Here is a 23489-nt window from a genome sequence, read left to right as displayed (position 1 = left end):
CAAAACTGTTACGCCTTCTGGACATAGTAAAATGTAGTGTATAGTGCAATGTAGAAAACAGTACCCATCCACCGTACTACACCGCTAGCACCTGCCTTTGATTAACTCACTACGTTTACTCTATCCGGCAGCACAGTACAACTCGACCTTCGTCTCTGCCGGAGAAGTACACAAAAACCAAAAGGGTACAGTTTTCACCCACTAGGCGTCTGCAAACGGAGCGAAGCTCTAAGATGTCAACGAGGTGCACATAAACTTTCAGCACACAACTGCATAAAACAAGGATTCAGGGGGAGCTTGAATCACCCAACCCACCACAGAGAAGGAACACCTTCTCAGTCCACAATAGTCTATTCAAAGTCAGGGCTGTGCTGATCCTGCACAGTCCAAGCGTTGTGAACAGACGCTTCTGGCAGGCACATCCACTAGGTGCTATGAATTTATTCTGCAAGAGATGTGGGGCTCACAGAAAAAAACAGCCTTCTCAGTCCACAAGAGTCTGTTCAAAGTCTGGGAGATGAAGATCCGGCTCAATCCTGGCAAGAACGGCAGGCACTAAAGCAAACACTTCCACGAAGTTACAATCTACTTAACGTTAAAGCTGGACCCCAAGAACAGTGCAGAAGGTAGCCGACTTGAAGAGGGAATCAAGGTCTTGTTTGACAAACCCTCGTCACAATAGCATTTGGGTCAAAGACTATCAGTCTGCAGTCCCCAAAGCCTAAAAAATACAGCTAGTCACCAAGAACAGTGCAGAAGGTGACCGACTTGCAGAAGGAAACAAGGTCACGTTTATCATGCGCTAGTCACCAATAACATTTGGGTCAAAGACTATAAGTCTGCAGTCCCCGAAGTCAAGCAGCTCACTGGCAACTCTCGTGGAACAAACAAACGTGCACCCCAGCGTGACACCAGAGGGCACAAAAGGACACCTAAGGGCTTCAGTCTGCCACCCAAGAAGCACACTGCACAGCCAATACCCGTGGCTCACAGCGATTATGAGGAAGAGAAAAATAAAGCTTACAGGACACTCACTGGTCACGGATCATTTAATGGTCACTGGTCACTCACTCATTACTGCTTCTGCACACGCGCACAGCGTTGCAAGGGTGACGGAGCAACCTGTAGCCCTCTGGTTTGCAGACAAGGCTTTCGAGCCAAGACCATCTCGGGATGACTACTGGCGAAGCTCTGGAGGAATTTCTCGGTCTCGCTCGCTCGATCCACAACTTTCTACTCCAGCATTCTCCCACTCCCCGGACACCCCGCTCCAGCTCGCGTCGTGTCCGTGTGCACACACACACACGGCTCCCAGGAATCAGAGGAAAGGACCCTGAACTGCCGCCGCTGTCAAGCCGCACCTCTCACGAACTCACGCAACGCACAGAGCTCCGACAGCGTGTACCTGCCTCTGTATCACGTCACTGATATTAAGAATAGCCTTATGATATGCAGGAGGTGAGGTTATTGGCACCCCTGTGTCTCGTGGATTAGAGCAGTATGATTAAAGTGGTACAATTATATAGGAGACCTTCTTACCACAAAATCGCTCTTGAGGAGAAAGTTAGAAGCACGGTCGATTGGACTTCTAACTGCGAGGAACAGTAGCTTCACTGACAACATAGCATTGCCTGTGATGATAGCAGTGTTGTTGATATGGCGCTGAAGCTACAAACCATACTAGAATGCAGAACTTCTATAGTCAAGACGCTCCATTTAGCCCGAGTAACATATGAAAAGTAATATAGACGAATACCACCTCTGCACGTGTTTACCGACAGCTGCATATATTGAATGGCGTTTGTATGAGTCACTGTATATAACTTGTTGAAGAGTATAAGGTGGGTTACAGCATTGAATATGAATCATGACTGTCCTCCTATGTGTGGAGGGCATTCTCAATGCCAATTAAAGCCCTTCATACATTTGTTTGTGAACTAGTACAGTTCATAGCAATTGGAAATACTAGTCTAGATGGCTGTCGCATGTGTTCTGCTACAGCCCTGTGCTCCCGGGTTGTTGCCATAGCAATGCTGGCATCAAATATACGGAAGCGGGGCACTGGTGTGTTTACACACAACAAATGTAAATTTAAATAGTAACATAGGAGGACACTACTTGTGCACCAATAATATACCAAATCATGGAATCAAATATCACAGGCTTAGCCTTTGCCAAAAGAATTATCTTTCTTTATCTATTATTAGACCAATCAAGATTCTAAGCGTCTTGCCGGCACAACATAGCGATGATGAAACAGAGTTAAGTGATCAGGCAAAGAGCGTCTTTTTACATATTTGTTCTAGTTGTGATGTGGAACATTACATGCACATGACATTATCACTAATATAATACCAACAATCAAGATGGCACCCGCAAGCGAAAGCATGCGGACGCCAGACGGAGGTCGGGTCCTTTAACATAAGGAACCCAACAGAATTGTGGAGTTTTCATGATATAAAGGTAAGGTTCACAGTTAAGGGATTACCAGCATGGGATTTTGTATAATGAAACCTACTTAGCGTGTTTAACTACATGGTAAATTGAGAGCAGCATGGGATTTGCGAATCTAGTTCTTTACTGCTGTAGTGAATTTCAATTTGAGATTGACGTTGACCGAGAAGCGACAAGCATACGGAGGAGGGCAAGTTACTTTATCTCTTGGAGCTAGATTACCATTATTGGTAATGATTTGATGTGGGTTGCTGATTTCTTTATTTGCCAATTCTAGAATAAACAGAATCAGAAAATGATTAGTACACACGACATTTGAAGCAGGAATTTTAGGATAATGTAAGGGTGAGTAGGACAAGGCTATTGATATAGTATATAGAACAAACTCTAATTGATGAACATTGCTAAGCGCTAGGATCACTTGTTACATCCTGCTTTCAAACAATACAGATTGCATTACCATAGCAAAAACGCATTAATCAGAATGATGTGGAAATGTATGGGTATTGGAAGAATATTTAGTAAATGGTATAAGAAAACACTAGAGAGAATTTACAAATGGGTATACTGTTGAATGGAATTATGAAATAACATTTTTTTCATTAAATGATGCCTGATGGCCTTCTCTTTTGAGGAATATACACAATTTATATCATATTCACTGACATAGTAACAATTAATTAATTAGCATGATTTGGACATGCATGGCTACTGGGAGAACATTTGCAAAATGATACAAGGAAACACTAAAGGGCATTTATCAATGGATATACCGTCAAAGGGAGTTTGAAATTAATTTGTGTTCATGCATTGCAATGATGACTGATGCTCCTCCCTTTTGAGGAGTATACTTAATTGTATCAAATGTATTGATTCTTAATGTGAAATCCCCCACCCCATCCCCTGTTTTGTCTCTTCTTGGCTACACGGTATACCAATGGCTATTAAAGAACTCATGTTATGTTAATGTTATGCATTTAGTAATGTTATTTATGCAATTGTCACTTTTATTTTCTGTTTTGTAATTTGATTGACACACTGTTTAAGGTTGCTGAATTAGGTTTTGCCTTAAAAAGGACCATGTTGGTCGAAATACAAGTTGCCAAAGTGTAGCAACTGGCAAATGTACTCCATGTCAAATATTGGTGCATTATGTTTATTAAAATAGATAAAATAAACAATTAACAAGTCTATTGTGTGTTATGATAAGATCATCACTGAATTCCAGTTATATATACGTTTAAAGAAGTGCATTAGATGAAGGCACACTTTAGTTACTTTCGTGAATTCTTTAGGCAGGGGGTTAGCCTAATAGGTGCCGGAACCTGCAGCTCCTTACCTTTTATATATAGAATCAAAGGTTTCTATAACTAACCATAGCACCCTCAACTATCTGGTTTAGCCCTCCTTCTCTGGTTCATTTGGTTATTAACAAACACTGCTCACATCAACCCGCACATCTAACTTTTGTCGAAGTGATCTAGGCAGCACAATTGACTAAATAGTGTGGGAAGGGACACTCCACTGTTTTAAATAGGCATCATATGTGTAGTAAGCAACTACATTCATGGGAAAATTGTTTGCTGTCTTTAGGAAAAGAAATACAGAACTTCATTTTTTTTAAATGTACACTTAAGCAAGGAGTATTTTTCCTTACAATTGGGCACCTTATTACTTACATTACTCATGCCTACTGCCACATTTCTTTTCGTTGTGATTATGACCAGCTGCATGTGCAAGTTCATAACGGTATAAATTAGCCATGTTTTGGACAATTGTTCTTGTAAATACTAGATCCAGTAGTAACCGATGACCACACTTAGTAGTAATTCACCCATTTTGTAGTATACACACACAGTCGATTCTCTATGGCAATCCGGCGCTACATGTTTAGAAAAATGATTAAAAAATTGCTTTAGATATTTCTGTTTTACTAAATCCATAAAAGAAATTTGGAACTACAACTTCATAAATCTTTGACTGGTTTTAATATTTTAAGTACCACCTAACCTTTAGAACAGTTTAAGCAAAAATTCCAAACCCTTATTTTAACATTTTCAAATTGTTTCAAACTTTTTAAGCACCCATTGAATTTCTTGCAACTTATATTTCTTTGTTACTAATGTGTGGAACATGTAGTGATGGCATAAATAGTTTTCAATGCGTTGACCAAAATGTATTTCAACATACTACCCAAGATAATAATGTGTAACATTTTTGACACACATTTTCTATGGCTATATAACACTTATAGGTAAAAAGCTAATGGTAGAACTTAAACCACTTAAGAAAATACTAGTGTTAAATGTGGCTTCTTATAAAAATGTGACAAAAGATGAGATAAACATCTATGAAAAAAAAGTTTGTTCTAGCTATTATAATATTATATGTAAAAGAGTTAACATGAGGGATAAGGTAATACTAAAATAGTGCACACTTCTCCAGATATAGGTGTTGGGTCTCCTGTTATCATATGATATGATAAGTAATTTATAACGCGCCTGTACACAAGTGTTTCTTGGTGTGACAAGACAAGGAAGGGAAGACAGAAGGAGGAGAAAACACCAATCTTACTAGGCCTTATGTCATTCAGATATCGCAAGTGCGGGGGAAGGGGGCAGAAGTACCAGGGGTTTTAAAGAAGTAAATTACTCTGCGGTAATTGACTTTGTTTCAATTACTTCACATTACTTTGTGGGGAATTAATTGTGTACACGTATTTAAGGGTTGGGGGATATAACAGGGATTGGGCCAGGGGTGGTAGTGAAGGGGGAATGGGGGCATAGGAGGGGCAACCTCCTTAAATTAAATAAAAAAAGAATTTGAAGTAATGGAAACAAAGTAAATTACCACAAAGTAATTTAATTGGTTGTAATAACAAATGAATGTGGAAAATTGTTGAAGAATGTTTAATGTTAAAAGAACAGTCAATGAGCTTCAAGGCAAAATAAAGTGGCCTAAATAAAATGTTCCAAAGTGTGAGTTGTGAACTACTATTGTTGTCACATATACATGTGATGCAAATAGTGAAAATATCCACAGAATGCAGAAAAAACTACCTGTATATAATATGGTATCCATTTTACAATCTGATCACAATTTTAAAAGACAAAGAAAGAAGGTCAGATTCACATAGCTTTGTCCACTTACGCATGAAATATCTGCATGCAAGCAGACATAATCCTTGTATACTACACTCGGAGGGACTCTCAAAAGAGAATCTACCTGACTTTCAACAGTCACAATCCTCCCAACCACGGAATTTCCAGCACAAGTAATATTGCAGGAGTGACTTTGGTATGCCAGACGGCATCTGTGTTTGTACTCTGGCGTGTGGTAGTTTTTCAGCAATTTTCCCAGCTCATGAACACAAATTGGTTAACAATAGATGTTAGTACTTGTGTGAAGGGAGATGCAAGCACGGAATGCCAGGGGCATGCTGCCCATGTCATTCTTCTTCTGCATCTTTTAGTGAACTAGATCCAGAAAATTCCAACACACAACAACTGGGAACCAGTTGATTCTTAAGATTTCCTGGCTTCTCATGACTGCGTCTGATCAATATTCCTTCGCAGGGGACATTGAGGATGGTTGCACTTAGAGCTGTTACAGCATTATAAACAGAGAAATATGATGGTATTGGTATTTACTTACCTGTGTCATTTCCCTAATAGACGTAATACTGTCTAGTGCTTTCATAACTCTTTCATAATTCTTTTTCTGTGAAAAGATAAATAAAACATAATTAAAAGTATATCATGTGATTAACTTGCAAGTGAATTACAAACTACCGTTATGTTTAATATACACAAAGCTGCTAGAGAGATAATGAGATACAGCAGTGGTCGTTGACCAGACACAATAGCGATGCAGAAATTGAAGCACTAATTGCTATCAACAGGAGAGCCTGAGTAAATGTGTCTAAATATGTTAACTAAATCTGAACTCCCTCAAACAACTAGTGTCAGCATGCGGTAATCCAACATGACAAATACGCATATCCAAACAAATGTGCTGTTAACTTAAATGATGAATAGGTCAGCTACATAGGTCAATGTGTTTTTCTCTGCATTCCAAAGCTCCACTCTTCCATTCCTGAGAAAAGGTTCCTCTTTTCTTTAACATACAATTTAAATGTCAGATTTTCTCTTAAGGATCACAAGCAGTTCATTCTTATTCATACTCCCTTCGTATTTTCCCTGCTAGAGTAGTTTGCCTCCCTGGAACATTTCCCTTATAGCAATGGTACAAATATTTCCATTAAAAAACATATCCCTAAAGACATGGATCTTTAAGAAGTCCAACAAATTGCCACATAAGTCAAGTGTTGAACCAACATTAGGACCATTGTCTATGCACATAATATAGAAGGCACAATTCTAATTGTAGTAACTGGTTCAATGATGACACATGTGCCACGTGGAAGGTTTTGTGTAGATTTACTCCTATTCTTAGTTACTGCCAGGATACAGGATATATAGAGGGGAAGACACACCTTTGCATTTAGCTCTCAGGCACCACTGACTCTCCCAGAACACTCAGCCAGCACTCACCTAGTCAACTCCCTTAACATTCAGCATTGTTTAATGGAGCCTTGGCATACATTGCAGGTGCACACAATAGCAGTACAATAGCAGTACAAAGGAATTGAGATAAACTGATTGTTTTAGTAAATTAGAGAAGATTAAAAGGGTACTTTATTCAATTTGCCTCATAAATTATAAACATATTTTCCATGACACCACTCAATGGCTCACACATAGTCTTACAATATACAAACATTTTTAAGATCAACATCTTCTGCAAATACATACCCTTGGATTAAAGGCAAGCATCTGTGAATCATTTGGATCTACAACAGAAGGGTATGGCTCAAAAATAACGACTTTCCTTGGAGAGTCCAAAGCAGATCGACACATAGAAACAAGCAAATCTACTACCTAAAAAGAAACAGAGTGTAGTTGGTCACTTCTTATCTACGTGTATTCTCTAGAAGCATGCAGATCCAGTGCAAGAAAAATAAATTATATCGAACACATTTCAAGGGGCAAAAGGGAGAAGACAGATTGAATAAAAAAACAAACAAATACATTTACATCTTTACAGATTAATCAGAAATGTTCCTTTTGCTTGACAAGTCCATTAAAAACAAAATGAATACTAATAATAATACAGTCATGAGAGCTTCTTTTTTTGTCTCATTTATTTATTTATTTTTATTAAGATTTATGGTTTATTGTAAACCTTTATCTGATTTAACAGTAACTCACATCACATTTTATTCCTACAAAAGCTAAAGAAGTCAAAACCATCCTACATCCCCCCGACATATTCCTCTTTCTCTAGTCACAACACATGTCTTTTTCCTTTTAAATGGCCAACATTAGTCTCACTCATTGTTCTCAACATCTTAAACCAGGATCACCAAATCCCTGCTATCTTTTCCACTCCCAGTAGGTTTACATACAAATGCTGCCTTCAACAACTAGATCACTCCAAAAGTAATGGAATTTGTTTCGCCTGCTAGGATCCACACCCGTTGGCCACACATCTAGATCACGTGGAACCAAAGCAATAAGGGGAAGACAGCTGTAGTAGATCTAGCTACCTTCTTTCAAGGATTGAAGACTTGAAAGGACGATTATGATAGCAAATTGAAAATCTACTTGTGGCCAAGATGGCCAATGCAATTATAACCAATTTCTTGTACAACACTGCTTTTTAGCCCCTGATGAATTTCCCTTGATTGACACCTAGAAATTATTGGGAAAGAAACATGTTGGGCCTTTTTTTGTTGGTATAAACTTTTTATGTATTGAGTATGAATATGAGAAGATGAGAATGAGAATGGTATGAATGAGATGCAATTGGAAGAGTGCAGAATGAGGTATGTCCAGTGTGATGTTAAACAGCAAGAGTCACTTTGAGGAGCAAGTTACCGGAGGAGATCGCTCTTAAGTCTAATGTGTATTGTACAAGTCCACCTTGGACCCAGTGTGTTTACTGGCTTAATGAGATGCCGGTATATTTTGTAACATTTTTGTTTTGATATGATTTTTATTGTAATTTGAAAAATAATCATTAAAATATGTATTTTTTTATCACATGGAGTTATGCTCTGGTGAATTTTGTCTACAATGTGACGAACTCTGAGAATGTCTTCCCCCTTACAACAAACAGCTTTAAACCGCAAGCTTGCTTTGTTTATTATTTAAAGGGTTTTCCCTTTGTATTGGGGGTTCACTTGCTAGTCTTGAAATTATCCGCAACCTCCTAGTGTGGTCGCTCTACTCTCATATCGCCAATGTGGTCAATCCAGTGCAAGACAAGAAGATGTGTTTTAGTGATTCTTGCTTCCCTTTAGAGGAGCAGAATCTACAATAGGCAAGTCATATCTTTTCAAAATGTGCCTAGTGGGCAGTACATTAAGTCGTACCCTCATACACTGATCTCTATACCATAGACTAGGAAATGTAGTCAGATATCTGGCAACTTTACCGTAAGCCTTTGTTTCCTTTCTAAGCTGTATTTGAGAAGCATAACCATCTCTCTCTTTCAGAGTCTCAATCCATTCATGTTCCCAGAGTATTTTTAAAATGTTCCCTGCTTAGGGAACAGTATTCCTCTAGTAGATCCTAAGAGTGTAAGTAGTCCCTCACAGTATCGAAACCATTGCTCTTCTCATGTCTTTTACCCTGCTTCTGATTCAAGATCTGATAAGGCCTGACCTTAGATGGCATTGTACATTTTCTAAATAGTGAAAGTGACTACCATATCATAATGGCGTGCATGGATATAAGTCCCAGATCATACCTAATCACCTCCACCAGAAGATGCTTTGGTAGCCTCAAAGCCTTCCTCCAGAAAAAGCCTCCAAATAAACACCACATTGTCCCTGAGGTTGTTATAAAGGCTACCGCCCCACAGGTCATGATCGCCACCGCCTTGGATTTATAAAAGGTCAAAAGTGGCAGTATGGAGAATTTGTCGTATCTTTTATGAATCACCCTTGCTAAGCAAGGAGAAAAGTAATTTTAATTTTCAGGTCTTTCAACCTTGGTGTGTCTGCTGTACTGGAATTTATAAGAGCCTCTAGATAGATCACTGATGGAACCTGGGATATAAAATCACCACCTAAGTGCCATTTAAATGATGGTTTCTATCTACCGCATCTGCAAGATAAAATCAGAAGCATAGTTCTTTCCGCATTTATTTCCAGGCCATTTCTTATCATATACTTCTCCAACTCAACCAGAGACCTCTTGAGACCGATCGTGGACTGGTCCAATAGGACCAGATCATCCGCATAGACCACTATGGATATCTTCTGGCCATTCATATCCAGGGGAAAGCTTATATGAGGTCCCAGTTATCCATCAGACCTGATAGAAAGAAATTAAACAAAGTATGGGCCAATGGACAACCCTGTTGTGAGCCCCTATAAGTAAATATCCCTTTAGTTAGGAAACCCTGAGCGTTGAGCCCAATGTGAAACTTTATTCCAGTATATAAAGGCATGTATTGCTGCCAACAGATCCACACCTCCATCTTTACACATAGCAGATTTCTATCTACACTATTGAAGGCTTTTCACAGATCTACAAATGCTAGGTAGATTGTTTTATGATGTTTCAGAGCCTCTCCTTTTGGAATGTTCAACATGAACAGATTCAGTTCAGTTCCAACTCCCTGGACAAAACCAGCTTGGCGCGGGTCAAACCTATTAGACTCTTCCGTCCATTTGCTAGTCTATAAATAAAGGGAAGCCACGGCCTTCTTGATCATAGAATTAGTAAGCCCATCTGGGCCAGGAGCATTAGACGGATTACCCTTTTTTTTATCAACATCTCTAATTTAAAATGTCCATGGGAAGTACCAAGGACCTTTTGACTTACTAGTACATTCAGGATAGAGGGACATTTTTGGCTCAAATAACTCTGCATACAAATTACAACAACCCTCCTCTGTCACTACCTTATTTAAAGAGGGGTGATCAGATGGAATCTCATAATTTAACCATTTCCAAATCTGCCTAGAGTCCTTGTTAGCCAAAGCAACTAGCAAAGTTGTGGCATCTCTTTGTAAACGCAAGGCCTTGTGACCCAACATCCAATGTTTAAATCTTTGTTTCCTTTTTTCTCATAACTTTACATCCAATCTTGCTATCGCCTTTAAATCTTTACAAATTTGTATCTTTTCCAACTTGATTATAGCATCCTCAATATGAATATGGGGGAGAGGATGCTGTTTTCTGGCCCTTTCTGGTCTCACATATTACTCCAGTAAAGGTACATAATTTATATCCCCTAACTGATCCCACTGCATGTTAAAATGAGTTAACAGAAGGCAATCTCACACGGTTTTAATCAAACTTGGTTTCTCCCAAGTGGAGCCTTCCCACTTCATAGCTGTCGTCGTTTGTATATCCCCAAGAACATTTTAAAAGAGCGTGATTACTTATCTTTTTTGTCTATTTTAAATTCCAAAGTCTTCTCAAAAATATTAGAAGAGACAAATAAATAGTCCTAAATGATGACTGAGTCCCATTAGATCATGTTGTTTGAGCAGTATCACCTCCTGATTGACCAATCATGAGAGCATCTTTTTTGTCTTAACTTAAGTATTTATTCGATTGCACTAAACAAATTGTTTAGCAAATTTAAATATTTGTGTTTCATGTAATGTGAACTGGCATGATATTTTCAAAAATCATTATCTAACTATGAGAACATATGCAAATAATGTTTTTCAGATATGAAAATAAACAAATAAGACAAAAGTGTGCTAAAAACCCAGTTGCATCCCTTAGAATACATTCATTAAAAAAAGAACAATTATAATTATAATCAACTTTGTAAAACATTTTTGTTTTTCCCAAGGTGACCTTTTTTGATGCAACATGGGGTAAACAGCTCCAGATGACCCCTTCACAACTGATAAGTGATATGTTGCACAAAAATATGCCCCAATGTGTAAAACTACTATCAATTGGACGGGTGCACACTCTGGATTTCACCCATCTAGCATGGCTTGTAGATTGTAACACTAGCGTAAAATGGAACTTCATAAGCCTTTGGAGAAACTATTTAGTTAATGAAGCATTACAAAATAAATTAGTGGATGTATATGGTGGAGCCCATAAGGGACGCAAGAGTACACAGTCAGTCTTATTGAGTAAAGGATCTGAACTCTTCCAACATGCCTGCAAATGATCCATGTCACCAATGCTTGGAAACAACTTCACTATGCAGAGTGACATGATTTTATTCCATTCAGTAAATGCACTCTGCAATTTAATGGGTGAGAAATGAGACTGGTTTGCTTAAGTATAATTAGGTTATGCTTCAGGTGTATACACTCTCCTGTAATGAAAAGGACTATTCCACAAGACAAATACTGCACTGCTTGCATATGCAAGTTATGCATGCAATTCCAGAAATCGAACAATGGTTCATTTGTATAGGTTCAACAGATAATCATGAAATATGTGCTGACCTGGGCACCAGTAGCAATTTCATCTGCAGCTTCATTCATCACACCCAGTGTCTGGAATGCAAATACACACAGTTCTCGTTCGCATACTGTTGGCTGAAAGAAAAGGGGCATTAATCAATATTTAGTGTAACTTTCAATAAACTAGACACTTGACTGTAGTGAATGAGCAACTCTACTTAAATGTCTTGCCTTTATGTTCACATTTAAATCTCAATTCTATTTTTAAATTGAAGATTTGTTGATATCTGCTTAACATTTGCGTTTATACTATGTGTGAAAAACTGCAGAGAATGGATATACAGCTGTGCAAAATGGGCCAAATACCTCTCACACTTCCAAGTTGAATTTGGCCTTTTCAAATCCGAAAACCCTGAATTGTAATCATAATATCCTATATCACTGTGTACTTGATATGTGGGTTGGAGGGTCAGTGTGACAGGGTCTTTAATCAGGGGTGGGGGGCATGTGTGTAAGTACACACATGCATTATTGGTTAAAAATCTAGGAAGACATAAAAATAGAAAGTAATGTCTGATGAACAACTACGTCAGATTCTTGATTGTGAAAAAAATAGTTTGGGTCCGATACACAAAATAGTTTTGTAACTTTAAAGTCCAACTGCACTTAAGTCCAAGAACTGTCTATGAAATATGAGGCTGTACTTTCAGGAACTATTATATTATACTTCTTTCCTAACATTTGCCTAATCACATCTTTCATTTGGCATTGAAAACACATCATGACCTGTCTGTTTTCATAGAAACTACATGTATTAGATGGGTAAATGAAAGACAAAACGTGAAAAGTGCACTAACTATAGAAACATGTATACAGACTGGAAATTAAAGGTGTTTGACCCTACTATCATACGTGAAAGATTAAGGTTTGTTGTAAACATCCATGGAAATTCGGATGAAATATGTATTCAATCATATGCTGCTGTGGCAGAGGCTGCAAAGATCCCAGGGCAATGTATCCCCAGAAAATCAAAGCACATGCAAAAAGCAATATCAGCAGTGATTGAATGTTTGGACTTAGTCTCATATCTAATAAGGTAGAGAATGAAACTAATTGTATCAGAACAATATTTCAACTGCCCCCTTACAACAGCAAAAACATTTGCATTTTGTGTATGGCATTGTTCTACCTCACGAGAAGACCAGTTCACAAATTGTTTGTCAGATCATTTGCTATTTAGGGGAAGCAAGAGACTTAATCTACTGATAGAAGTGACCTTGTGGCAATAGGTATCACACCTGGTAATACAGGTCACTCATCATAGATATGTAACTTTTAGCAGTTAGAAGATAGGAAAGAAGGGAATCAAAGTGTTCAGAGAAAGAGGAAAGGGGATGAGGGGCAATAAATAATGAGGAATGTGAGGGGTGGGATTTAGAGAAGGAGTTGTATTTATATTCTGCAGAAGAAAAATGTGAAAGAGAAGAATGAAAGGGAGCAATAGTATAAGAAGAATTAAATAGATGCCACACCTGATGCCTCGAAGGAGTGAGCTGAATTAGATAAAGGGCTAGTAAAATAATCGGTGGTGACAATACCATAAGGAGGGATCCATTTTTCAGTGATGCAAAGAGTGTAGCTTGAGGCTAAGAAAGGTATCTAGGATTGTCTGTTTTATTTGAGATAGATCATGCATTGTGTAGCTCAATAGAAATAAGTGTTGACTTGATTTGACTGCTATATTTTCTTTTATTAGTTTTACTATGTATTTGTATCATTGTGCAGCTACTGCTGCTGTTACTTTATTATACCTGCACATACCATTGGGGTATTTTGTCCTGATGAGGGAAAATACCCCAATGCTAAAATTATTTTTTGGGTCCCTCAGAATCAAGAAAAGGACAAGGATTATTTTGACCATAAACTAATAGCACTTTAAGAGAAGGCTTTGTTTGAAGTAAACAATATAAAGATTTCAGTTGGCAGTATTTGAGTTGTCATGAACACAAGGGTTGACCAGACCGAAGGAAGCTATCTCTGGGAGAGGGCTACAGGACCGTGTTCAGGATTACAAAAAAGAGCCTTGATAAAGTAAAATTTTCCAAATTGAGTCAGCATGAGGGATCTCCCAAATTGATCAGATGCCAAAGAGCTCTCCAATGAGCATATGTGAATTTCCTAGGGCACCTTTTATTTGAGGCTTTCAAGGATAGCAACTCTACACTCCCCGGCGGGAGGTAGTCTGAGAGATGGTTTGACCCAGTTTTCCTCCTCTCACAGACTATCATGAACAGACCAGAAATGTGGTTTGATAGATTGAACAGACAAATGAGGTTCCTTAGTTTAGGAAGGCTGAACAATGATGCCGCCAATTCGGGCAAGCCGAAACGTGATATAGTGCTCATCACAATTACCCTTTTCTTCTTCCATGAATGAATTGTTGTTCACCAATTTATGAAGCACTGTACATATCAGTATTTAGTCATACTGGCAAACACGTTGGCAGATTGGCATTCTAACAAAACCAGACATGATCAGGCTTTGATCGTGAATATAAACAAGACCATCACACTTGTATAACCAACGACTCAGGATTTCCAAAATTAGGTTTCTGACACTCCAGCCTAGTAAGAGTTAGGTCTACTATTGGGTACACACATGATGATTTAATTATTCAATGTGTATATTTGTTGGTGAATACAACCTCTGGATGTTAATGTGCAACCCTTTGACTCTTTGACTTACCAATTTATTCTCTTTTGTTAATATCAAATTGTTTTCTTTCTAACAACTTGTTCATTTGTTAGTATTTTCCTTCAATTATTTATTTGTTTTTCATATTAATGATCTAAAAACACTTAGTCTCTACAATAAATATTTACAACTTGGAGACACATCGGTATTCCCTTTTTTTTCCCTTTTGATGACTCATTTGAGCACAAGAACAAGCCTATTCAAATTGTAGGATAATTATTTTTATAACCATATCGGTTTATACATGTGGATTTCCCTTTTTTGTTGTTCAATTACTGTATATTGTCCCCAAATCCACATTAGCAAGAAGGGACTCCCTATTTTTTGTCTATCAGGAGGTTCCTTAGTAGCAGTCTGGTTAAAGTTCCCTCTTTATTGACCCACATAAATCGTCACATCAGGATCCTCTTAACCTCAGTTTAAATGTAAGAAAGAGTAGGGTGGTTTCCAAATGCATTATATATATTGCTGTAGTTGGGGGCACACCAAGAAGACAAGCAAAGAAGAGGTCTCCCCCCTGCAGCATTTCCAGATTCCCATATCCCCATAGTTCACACCCATAGACCCCAGAACCAATCGCCTTCCCCCTTAAAATGTCCAAAATATGGCCAAGCAGAAACTGCCTAATAGACTTTGCAAATCTACACAAACCTCCAATGACTTGGTTCATTCTTAGTCTCAGTTTAGCGATATTAGTATTCCAAGTGAGGTGTTGGTTAAAACTAATCCCTAGGTAGGCAAAGTCCCGACACACATGGAGCCTTTTGGCCAGTCAGCAATATTTTCAACTCCTGTGGACATTGTGTACTCTTGGAGAAGCGCATAACCACTAATTTCCCTTCATTTGCAGTGAGACCTCGAGCCTGCATGTAGCTATCGTAAGAGTCCACATGTACCAGCAGTGATGTGGGGGTTCTGGCAAGTAAGGCTATGTTCTCAGTGTAGCTTAGTATGGGCAACCTTCTACCTCCACATTGGAGAACGCACCCCTGTCTGACTCCCTTTTTTACCACAATCGACATACTTGATTCCCTTCCCACAGCGAACCCGAACCTGTGAATCAGCATGGAGAAACTTCATCATCTGAATCAATGGCTTAGGTATGTCCAGTTTGTTGAGATACCAAAAGCAGTCTCCTGTCCACTTTGGTCAAAGGCCTTACTCAGGTCCGTAAAGGCCACGTAGACAAGAAACCCAGAAAGAGCACATATTTAGACAAAATGAAATATACATTAGGAAATTGATTCACAGCTCGCAGACCCTCCCTAAAGGCCAGCTGCGTGTCTGTCAAGAGATTGTGGTCCACAATCCACTTCTCCAATCTATTAAGCATAGTCCCTACAAAGAGATTGGACGTACCATCCAGCAAGTTAAGTGGACGATGGGAAGAGGCATCGTCCTTATTTCCCTTCTTGTAGACCGATGCAATGATACCAATCTTCCAACTGTCTGGAATGTGTTTAGCGACAATAAACGCGTTCAAAATGTGGGTTAAAAAAGGAGTCCACAGGTTAGCGTTGGTGCAACATAGATCATCAATAGATCAGCAATCCGTCGAGGCGTGGGTCCTTAGATGCTTTTTGTTTCCCCATAATATTTAAGAGTACCCAAACAAGAGATGTGGCAAAGACTCTGTAGGCTCAGCAATAGGCTCCTCCCATAGCCCATTTGAATCATTATTGCAGCTATACAAAGTATTAAAATGATTTATGCCGTCCTGTTCCAAGACATGCACTTCCGGTACTGCAGTCCAGTCCAGATAAAATAAGCCCATATTCTTTGCTATAATTCTCCAGAATTATTTTGTATTGTGAGTAGCAGCAAGCAAACACAAAGCATCCCACTGTTCCCTTGCAATCTCTGCCCTTCTGTGTGTGAGTTCTGATTTATAGTCTTGCCTTCTTATCCTAATGTCCACATCATTGGATGGGAGCTTTAAGAGCAGCAAACAGTGACCTCTTATTCTCCATACAAGTGTTTGAAAGCCAGGAATGTACTCTAGCAAACCTACTAATCTTTGCAGGCTTAATTCAACCAAAAATAAACCTGCAGTTCTCCACAAATAGGACAAAATATTTGATAATAGTCATCAATGAGGACGCAGAATCTAAACAAATCATAAGGACTTCCTTATTTGGAGCTACAACAGTAGTGGATAGCTCCAGCTCTCTGTCCACTTACCAATGAAGCGCCCTGCCTTGGAGTCCCTTCCTCAGTGGCTGGGTATATATATACCATCAATGGCAATCAACTCCCTCCCTTGCGATGTCCAATCAAGTGAAAGTGTGAGAGGATCGCTTTCAAAACTCACAGGGATCTCAAAACCACCAATACCACACAACTTTATGGGTGTCAGAAATGAAATCTATCATGCTTCTAAATCTGCTGTTGTCAAAATTAGAGCTGCTGGAATGAACTCTACCAAGCCTCCATCAATATTTACCAGAGCACTAAGGTATTACTAGACATGGTGGGATCCACTAGACATGGCTTTGTGATCGACAGGGCCATTTCCTCCTCAATGTCATAGAGGAACTCTTCCCAAGAACCTAACCGAACATTCAAATCCCACACACAATCACAGGGAAGCCATGACCCTGGTGATCCTGATAGTTTATCACAAAGTTTTGTAATGATTTTAATAATATTATCATCCCCTCAATGCACTTCATGTTATAGAAATTAACCAGCCCCAGGGGATTAGCACTCAGAATTTTGGCTACCACAGCATTAATATATTATTTCGACTGAGCATCTTATTGAACATCCCAGAATAGGGCAAATGAGATATAGGGGGCTAGTCCCCCAGAAGTTCGACCTTTGACGCTGGTCTTTACAGTTGGTGAAAAAAAATAAAAAACAGAACCAGTGCTGGTGGATGGGTTCAGTTTCCCAAGTCGCTTGGAACATAATGACCATTTACATACTCCCACCAGGCTTAATCATGTAATTTGATGGATAGGCCTGCAATGTTCCAAACCAGAATCTTAATTCCGAACCCACATCTCTGCACTACCTTAGGAGGGTTAACACCACTACTCTTGGGATAATATGGCTTCATCACTGCAGATGACTCCCCTCCTGCCACCTTTGGTGTACAACTATGGGGCCACGCTGATATTAGTACGAAAATTGAAGAAATTCATATATACCCTATGTACAACTATCACGACGGATAACTCAATTAAAAGTGCTAATAAGAACATATTAGGATGCACTTGTAAGAAAAAAGCGCGGAGCAATGGTGGGAAGGGCAAAGTGTGAAAAATACCTGGAACAAGTTTTAAACCGGCCTCCCCCAGGGCACCTACAAGCAAGACAAAAACTAAGGTAACCAAAATACTACCAGATGGTTCCATGCGACAGGTCCACCTACAGGGACCCATTGATCATTGGCTTCAACCATCGACATCGGGTGAGTTGACCAATCAAGAGCAAGAGTATGCAGAGGATGAAGGGGGGATTAGTTTCATTGAACAGCAACCCCAAGTGGCCTTTGACGTGGAACAACTCACCAAGTGGAAGGTCAGCTACCCTGAGCAGATGGTTAACAGTGCTCGTGAGGGGCATTATGATAAGTCACTCAAGGACAAGGCCCCAAAATTTAGGAGCGATGTTAATTCCAATGCTATTTATGAACAGCTGCTCTCACAAGACTTTGCTGAGCTGGGCAGATGGATGATTATTGAGGAAAACAGAGTTTAGCCCTTTCTTGAATCGGTCACACCTATTGGATTTATTTGACGTATTGGCCCATTTGAGTATTATTGCCTCTGCAGACATATTGAAAATTGAATTACCAAAAATAGGGAGCCCTAGGAACTGAGCCCTTGCAGAATTCAGCTCCCCTCTGACGGTGGGGCTGTTGAAAATGAACTTAGCATTGCTAAAAAAGGTGGGGTATACCCTTACGCCATGCCGCAAAGTTAAAAACTCACCGTTTGGCATTAAATATACGGATACCCAGATGGCCTTTGAGTATTTCTGGTCCCCGCAGAGCATTGTGGCAGGACCTAACTGACAGAGTGTCCCGAAGGACTCCATTAGATGGATCTCCTGGAACACTCTGGGTTACAGGTCCTTCCTCCACCATCCCAAGGGCGTGGCTGCAGTGACAACCTCTGATATCTTTATACTGCAAGAGACCTGGCTGTGCAACATATTCAGCATTGTCTGCTACCAGATTATAACCTCGCCGGCAATTCCTTCTAAGCAGGGGCGCCTTAGTGGAGGCTTAGCAATAGGGATGACAACAAGATATTATCTGAAACCCTTCCGAGTGGCACACTGCTCGCCGTAGGTATTGGCAGCAATGTTTTCCATCTCAAATAGTCCTAATTCCAGAAAATTAATAATCAACGTATACGACCCCCCATCAAACCAATACAAAAGTTGGTGGCAGAAACTATTTTAGCATGGTATAAGGACCTCCCAGATGGCCATATACTGTTAGCTGGGGACCTCAATGTAAAGAACGTACACTTGGGGTCTCATTACGAGTTTGGAGGTAGCCAGGCCCTTAATAAGGGCATGGCTACCCCCAAACCTGGGTCCGTGTTCCCTGAATGGGAAAATACCGGGCCATTCCGACCTTGGAGGGCCCGATATTTCCCCATTCAGGGAACACGGACCCAGTCCATCCCCATTCCCATTTGAGCCTCCATAGGGCTCAATGGGAATGAGGAGCATGCTAACAAAGGGCCCGTTAATGACGGGCCTGTTGTTAACATGCTGGGCCGCATGCAGGACCCACTAAGGACGTCTGGTAAAACCGGGCGGAACTCGTAATGGAGCGGTAAGGGGTTAACGGCTCGGTCACCTTTACTGGCGCCGTTAACCCCTTACCGCCCTCCTCGTAATGAGGCCCTTGGAGTCCAATGAGGGGGGGTGCAGGGAACGCTCCTGGAGGCTGCTAGCCAAGAGTAATGAGTTAAGGGTTCTGTCCTTCCAGGCTTCAAATGTTGAACACGATAAGGTAATGCATACATGGTCAAATAGCCCCCTCAAATCACATATAGATTGTCTGTGTGGATGAGATATTACTGGGAGGGAGCAGCAAGGTTACTATCATCCCGACAGACTTTAAGTGACCATGCATTGCTGAGCTGGGTTACCCACAATAATGCATAGAGAGCAGTGTGTTGGTGTAATCTGGGGATAACCGTTAACCAACAGGGCACTCGGATCATATGGTCACGCTCAAAGATTGAGGCAGTAAATAACTTTCTGGCCCTAAATCTGACACAGGTTAAAACAGAGAGGACACATGAAGGGTGGTCCCTGGAGGATCAATTTGCAAAAATCCTACCCCTGGTATATCATGATAAGCTAAATCTTAAGTCTGGTCCAGGGACAAAACTTAGCCCGCTATTTGATGCAGCAATTCATCATAGGAAACAGATTTGACAGACTAAGAGGGCTGAAATTAGAGATAACCAATGCATATCGGAGAGTGGGGAAAGAGCCTTACTTCGGTATTTGGAGACTGGGTATAGGAACTGGCTTTGCCAACATAGGCACTCAGTTGATAACGCTAATTGGTTATACTTAGCGGGCCTACTTAAATGAAACGATAACCCCGAAATTCTGGGCCTGATATAATGAATTCCCTGCCCCTAATACGGCAAAGGAACTGAATCCCATTACTGAGAAGGTGTGGTGTGACTGTATTGATTAACTCTATTATGATACTTCATCCACCACGCCAGTAAGTAGCAAATACATGGGGCATAGTAAAGAAACAACTTGGGCCTAGATGAAGAAGGAACAAGTTACTTACCTGTAACTGATGTTCCCCAGCATGGGTCTGGCATGGATTCACATGCTCATGTATATACCCTGTCATTAGGCTGGGAATCTTCGGTAAAAGAAAAAACAGTTTCACTTTCACTTACAAACTGTATTTCTCCTCTAAACCAATCACTGACTCTGGGTCACACTGCCCTAGCCAATGACTCCCTCTCTCTAAGCCTCTGCTCTGGCAGCCACCTTCAGATTTGGTAAGCACGTAAAGTGGCTGTATGACCAAGAAGAACGGCATCGGGGACAGCGGGAGGGTGCAATGTGAAATTCCATGCCAAACCCATGCTGGAGAACAATAGTTACGGGTAAGTAACTTGTTCCTTCTCCAGCATGGGGTCTGGCATGGATTAACATGCTCATGAATAAAGATTACATAGCAGTACAACATTATGCAACCACGGGAGGTGGTAAGGCTCAACAGAAGCAATTACTCTTACCTCCAGAACAGGCTCACCTTCAAGCGAACAGGTTGCGTAGCACTGTTTACCGACCCTGGACTCCTTTCTGGAATCCCTGTCGAGGCAGTAGAATCTTGTGAAGGTGTGCATGGACCTCCACGTAGCAGTCCTGCAGATGTCCAGCAGGGGCACACCAGACAGGAACGCCGTCGTCGCAGTGATTGCTCTGGTGGAATAGGCTCTCAGACGGCCGGGCAGCGGTTGGTTTGCAAACTGATGACAGAGTGTGATACAGCCAGAGAGCCACTGGGAGATGGAAGCCTTGGACAAGGCCTTCCCATGGTTCCCAGGACCAAAGTTCACGAATAGTTGAGACGTCTTCCAGAAACTCTTAGTGCGTGCCACATAGAACTTCAGTGCACAAGCCACATCCAGCGAGTGCAAAGTCCTTTCAGTCGGCGAAAAAGATTTCGGAAAGAACAAAGGCAACACCAAAGGCTCGCTGAGGTGGAATTCTGACAGAACCTTTGGCATGAAGGAGGAGTGCGTCCGCAGCAACACCCTTGTGTTGTGAAAAGTCAGATAAGGATGTCTGCAAGATAGGGCCTGGATCTCACCTACCCTCCTGGCAGAGGTAATGGTGAGGAAAGCTATTTTCCACCAGAGGAACCTGAGAGGGGCCTGATGCACCGGATCGAAGGGGGCCCCTAAGAGCTTTGTCAGTACCGCCTTTACCGGCGGGAAAAATAGAAACAGTCCTTTGAAGAACTCCTTGACTAGCCAGTGGGACCAAAGAGAAGACCGTCCTTGGGACCTGGTGTAGCGGGAGATAGCCGCCAGATGCCCCTTGATAGAGGTTTGCACCAGCCCCGCCCTGGCCAATGACACCAAGTACGGAAGAATCTGCAGGGGCGTGACCCTCAGAGGGTTTATCTTATGCGGCCGGCACCACGTCACGAAACGCTTCCACGTGTGTCCGTAGCACTTAAGAGTTGACAACGCTCTGGCAAGGACCTCCATGGAGTCCGCTAGCAAATCTTACCCTCCGAAATCTAAGGCTTCAGGAGCCAAGCCTTCCAGTTTAGTGACCCTAAGTCATGATGCAGGATTGCGCCTCCATCTCTGGCAAGCAGATCCATGACCACTGGCAGCTTGACTGGGGGTGACGTTGACAGGCTGAGAGACCCGGATACCAAATCTGCCTCGGCCACGCCGGAGCTATGAGGATCAGCTTGCATTGGCACCATTTGAATTGAATGATGACTCGCCGTTGCAAACAGATCGATCTTGGGTCTGTCCAACTTGAGGAAGAGGAGGTCCACTTGATCCTGTTAAAGTTCCCACTCATGGCAGGAGCAGAGCTACCTGCTGAGGGAGTCGGCAATGGTGTTCTTGACTCCCGCCAGGTGAAAAGGGATGAAGAACATCTCTTGGGAGATGGCCCAGTGCCACAAGTCCTGCGCCTCTCTGGAGAGCGCTGTGGATCTGGTGCCCCCCTGCTTCCTGATGTAGAACATCGTGGTGGAATTGTCTGTAAAGACCTTCACCAGCTTGACCTTGAGGGACGGAAGGAACAACTTGAGGGCCCAGAATACTGCCCACAGCTCCAGGACATTGATGTGGAGATCCCTTTCCTACAGCAGCCACATGCCTCTGGCATGTAGACGTCCGCTGTGGGCTCCCCAGCTCTCCAGGGTAGTGTCTGTGGTGACTGTCTCCAGGTACGGGGGCTCTGGAAACCTGTGCTCCTGGCGATGTTGGAGCGCACGCCACACCACCTTATCGCTCGACGAAACTCCTTGTCAAGAGCAATCTTGTCTGCGAAGCTTCCAGACACCTGGATCCACTGAGCATCCAGGAATTCCTGAAGGGGTTGAATCTGCAACCTGCAGAGCCGGATCAGGTAGATGCATGAGGATATCATGCCGAGCAGCGACTTGATGGTCTGCACTGTGGCGGTCTTCAGTGCCAACAGCCGTTGCACCTTGCCCAGCAGGGCCGCTATGCTCACATCCGAGGGAGCTGCCAGGCAGCAGCCTGTGTTGTGCCTGGCCCACAGGAACAGTGCGTTCTGCAATGGTATCAAGCAGGACTTTGTATAGTTGATGGAGAACCCCAGATCCGTCAGCAGCCAGATGGTCCTCTCTGTGTGTTCGACAGACACTTACCTTGACTTGGCCCAGGTGAGCCAGTCGAGGTACGGGTACACGTGTATCCCGTGAAGATACAGACGGTCCGGCACTGGTGCCAGGCACTTCGTAAACACTCATTCCGAAGGGGAGGGCCATGAATTGGTAGTGCCTTCCCTACACTACAAAGCGGAAGAACTTCCGATGCTTCTCGTGAATGGGGAAGTGTAAGTAAGCATTCTCCAGATCTAGCGATGTCAAGAAGTCTCTTTCCTCCAGTTGGCTGAAACATGTGCTGCAACGTGACCATCCTGAATTTCTGGAACTTGAGATATTTGTTGAGATGCAGCAGGTCTAGAATGTGCCTCCACCCCCCGGTCTTGTTCTTTACCAAGAAGTATCTGGAGTAGAAGTCGGAGTCGCTTTGGAACCAGCTCTATCGTCCATTTTCTTAAAATGGCCCGTACTTCCTGAAGGAGCTGAGGGATGTGCTGCTCCT

General features: G+C 41.5%; 1 protein-coding gene across 3 annotated transcripts in view; it reads right to left on the bottom strand.

The window, feature by feature from the left end:
• The window catches only part of PARP8 (poly(ADP-ribose) polymerase family member 8), a 1351312-nt gene that overhangs the window by 701075 nt on the left and 626748 nt on the right, over positions 1–23489 (bottom strand). For all 3 annotated transcript variants that reach the window (XM_069627250.1, XM_069627248.1, XM_069627249.1), the window contains 3 exons: positions 11950–12042; positions 7269–7394; positions 6109–6174 (listed from right to left, as the gene is read on the bottom strand). In XM_069627250.1, coding sequence (XP_069483351.1) covers positions 6109–6174; positions 7269–7394; positions 11950–12042 — 285 coding nt within the window. The remainder of the gene's footprint in view (positions 1–6108; positions 6175–7268; positions 7395–11949; positions 12043–23489) is intronic.

Source organism: Ambystoma mexicanum, chromosome 6p, assembly GCF_040938575.1.
Source record: "Ambystoma mexicanum isolate Mex_15411 chromosome 6p, UKY_AmexF1_1, whole genome shotgun sequence".
NCBI classification, from domain to species: domain Eukaryota; kingdom Metazoa; phylum Chordata; class Amphibia; order Caudata; family Ambystomatidae; genus Ambystoma; species Ambystoma mexicanum.
The sequence above is the reverse complement of the archived record's forward strand: the minus strand, read 5'-3'. Positions and strand labels throughout refer to the sequence as shown.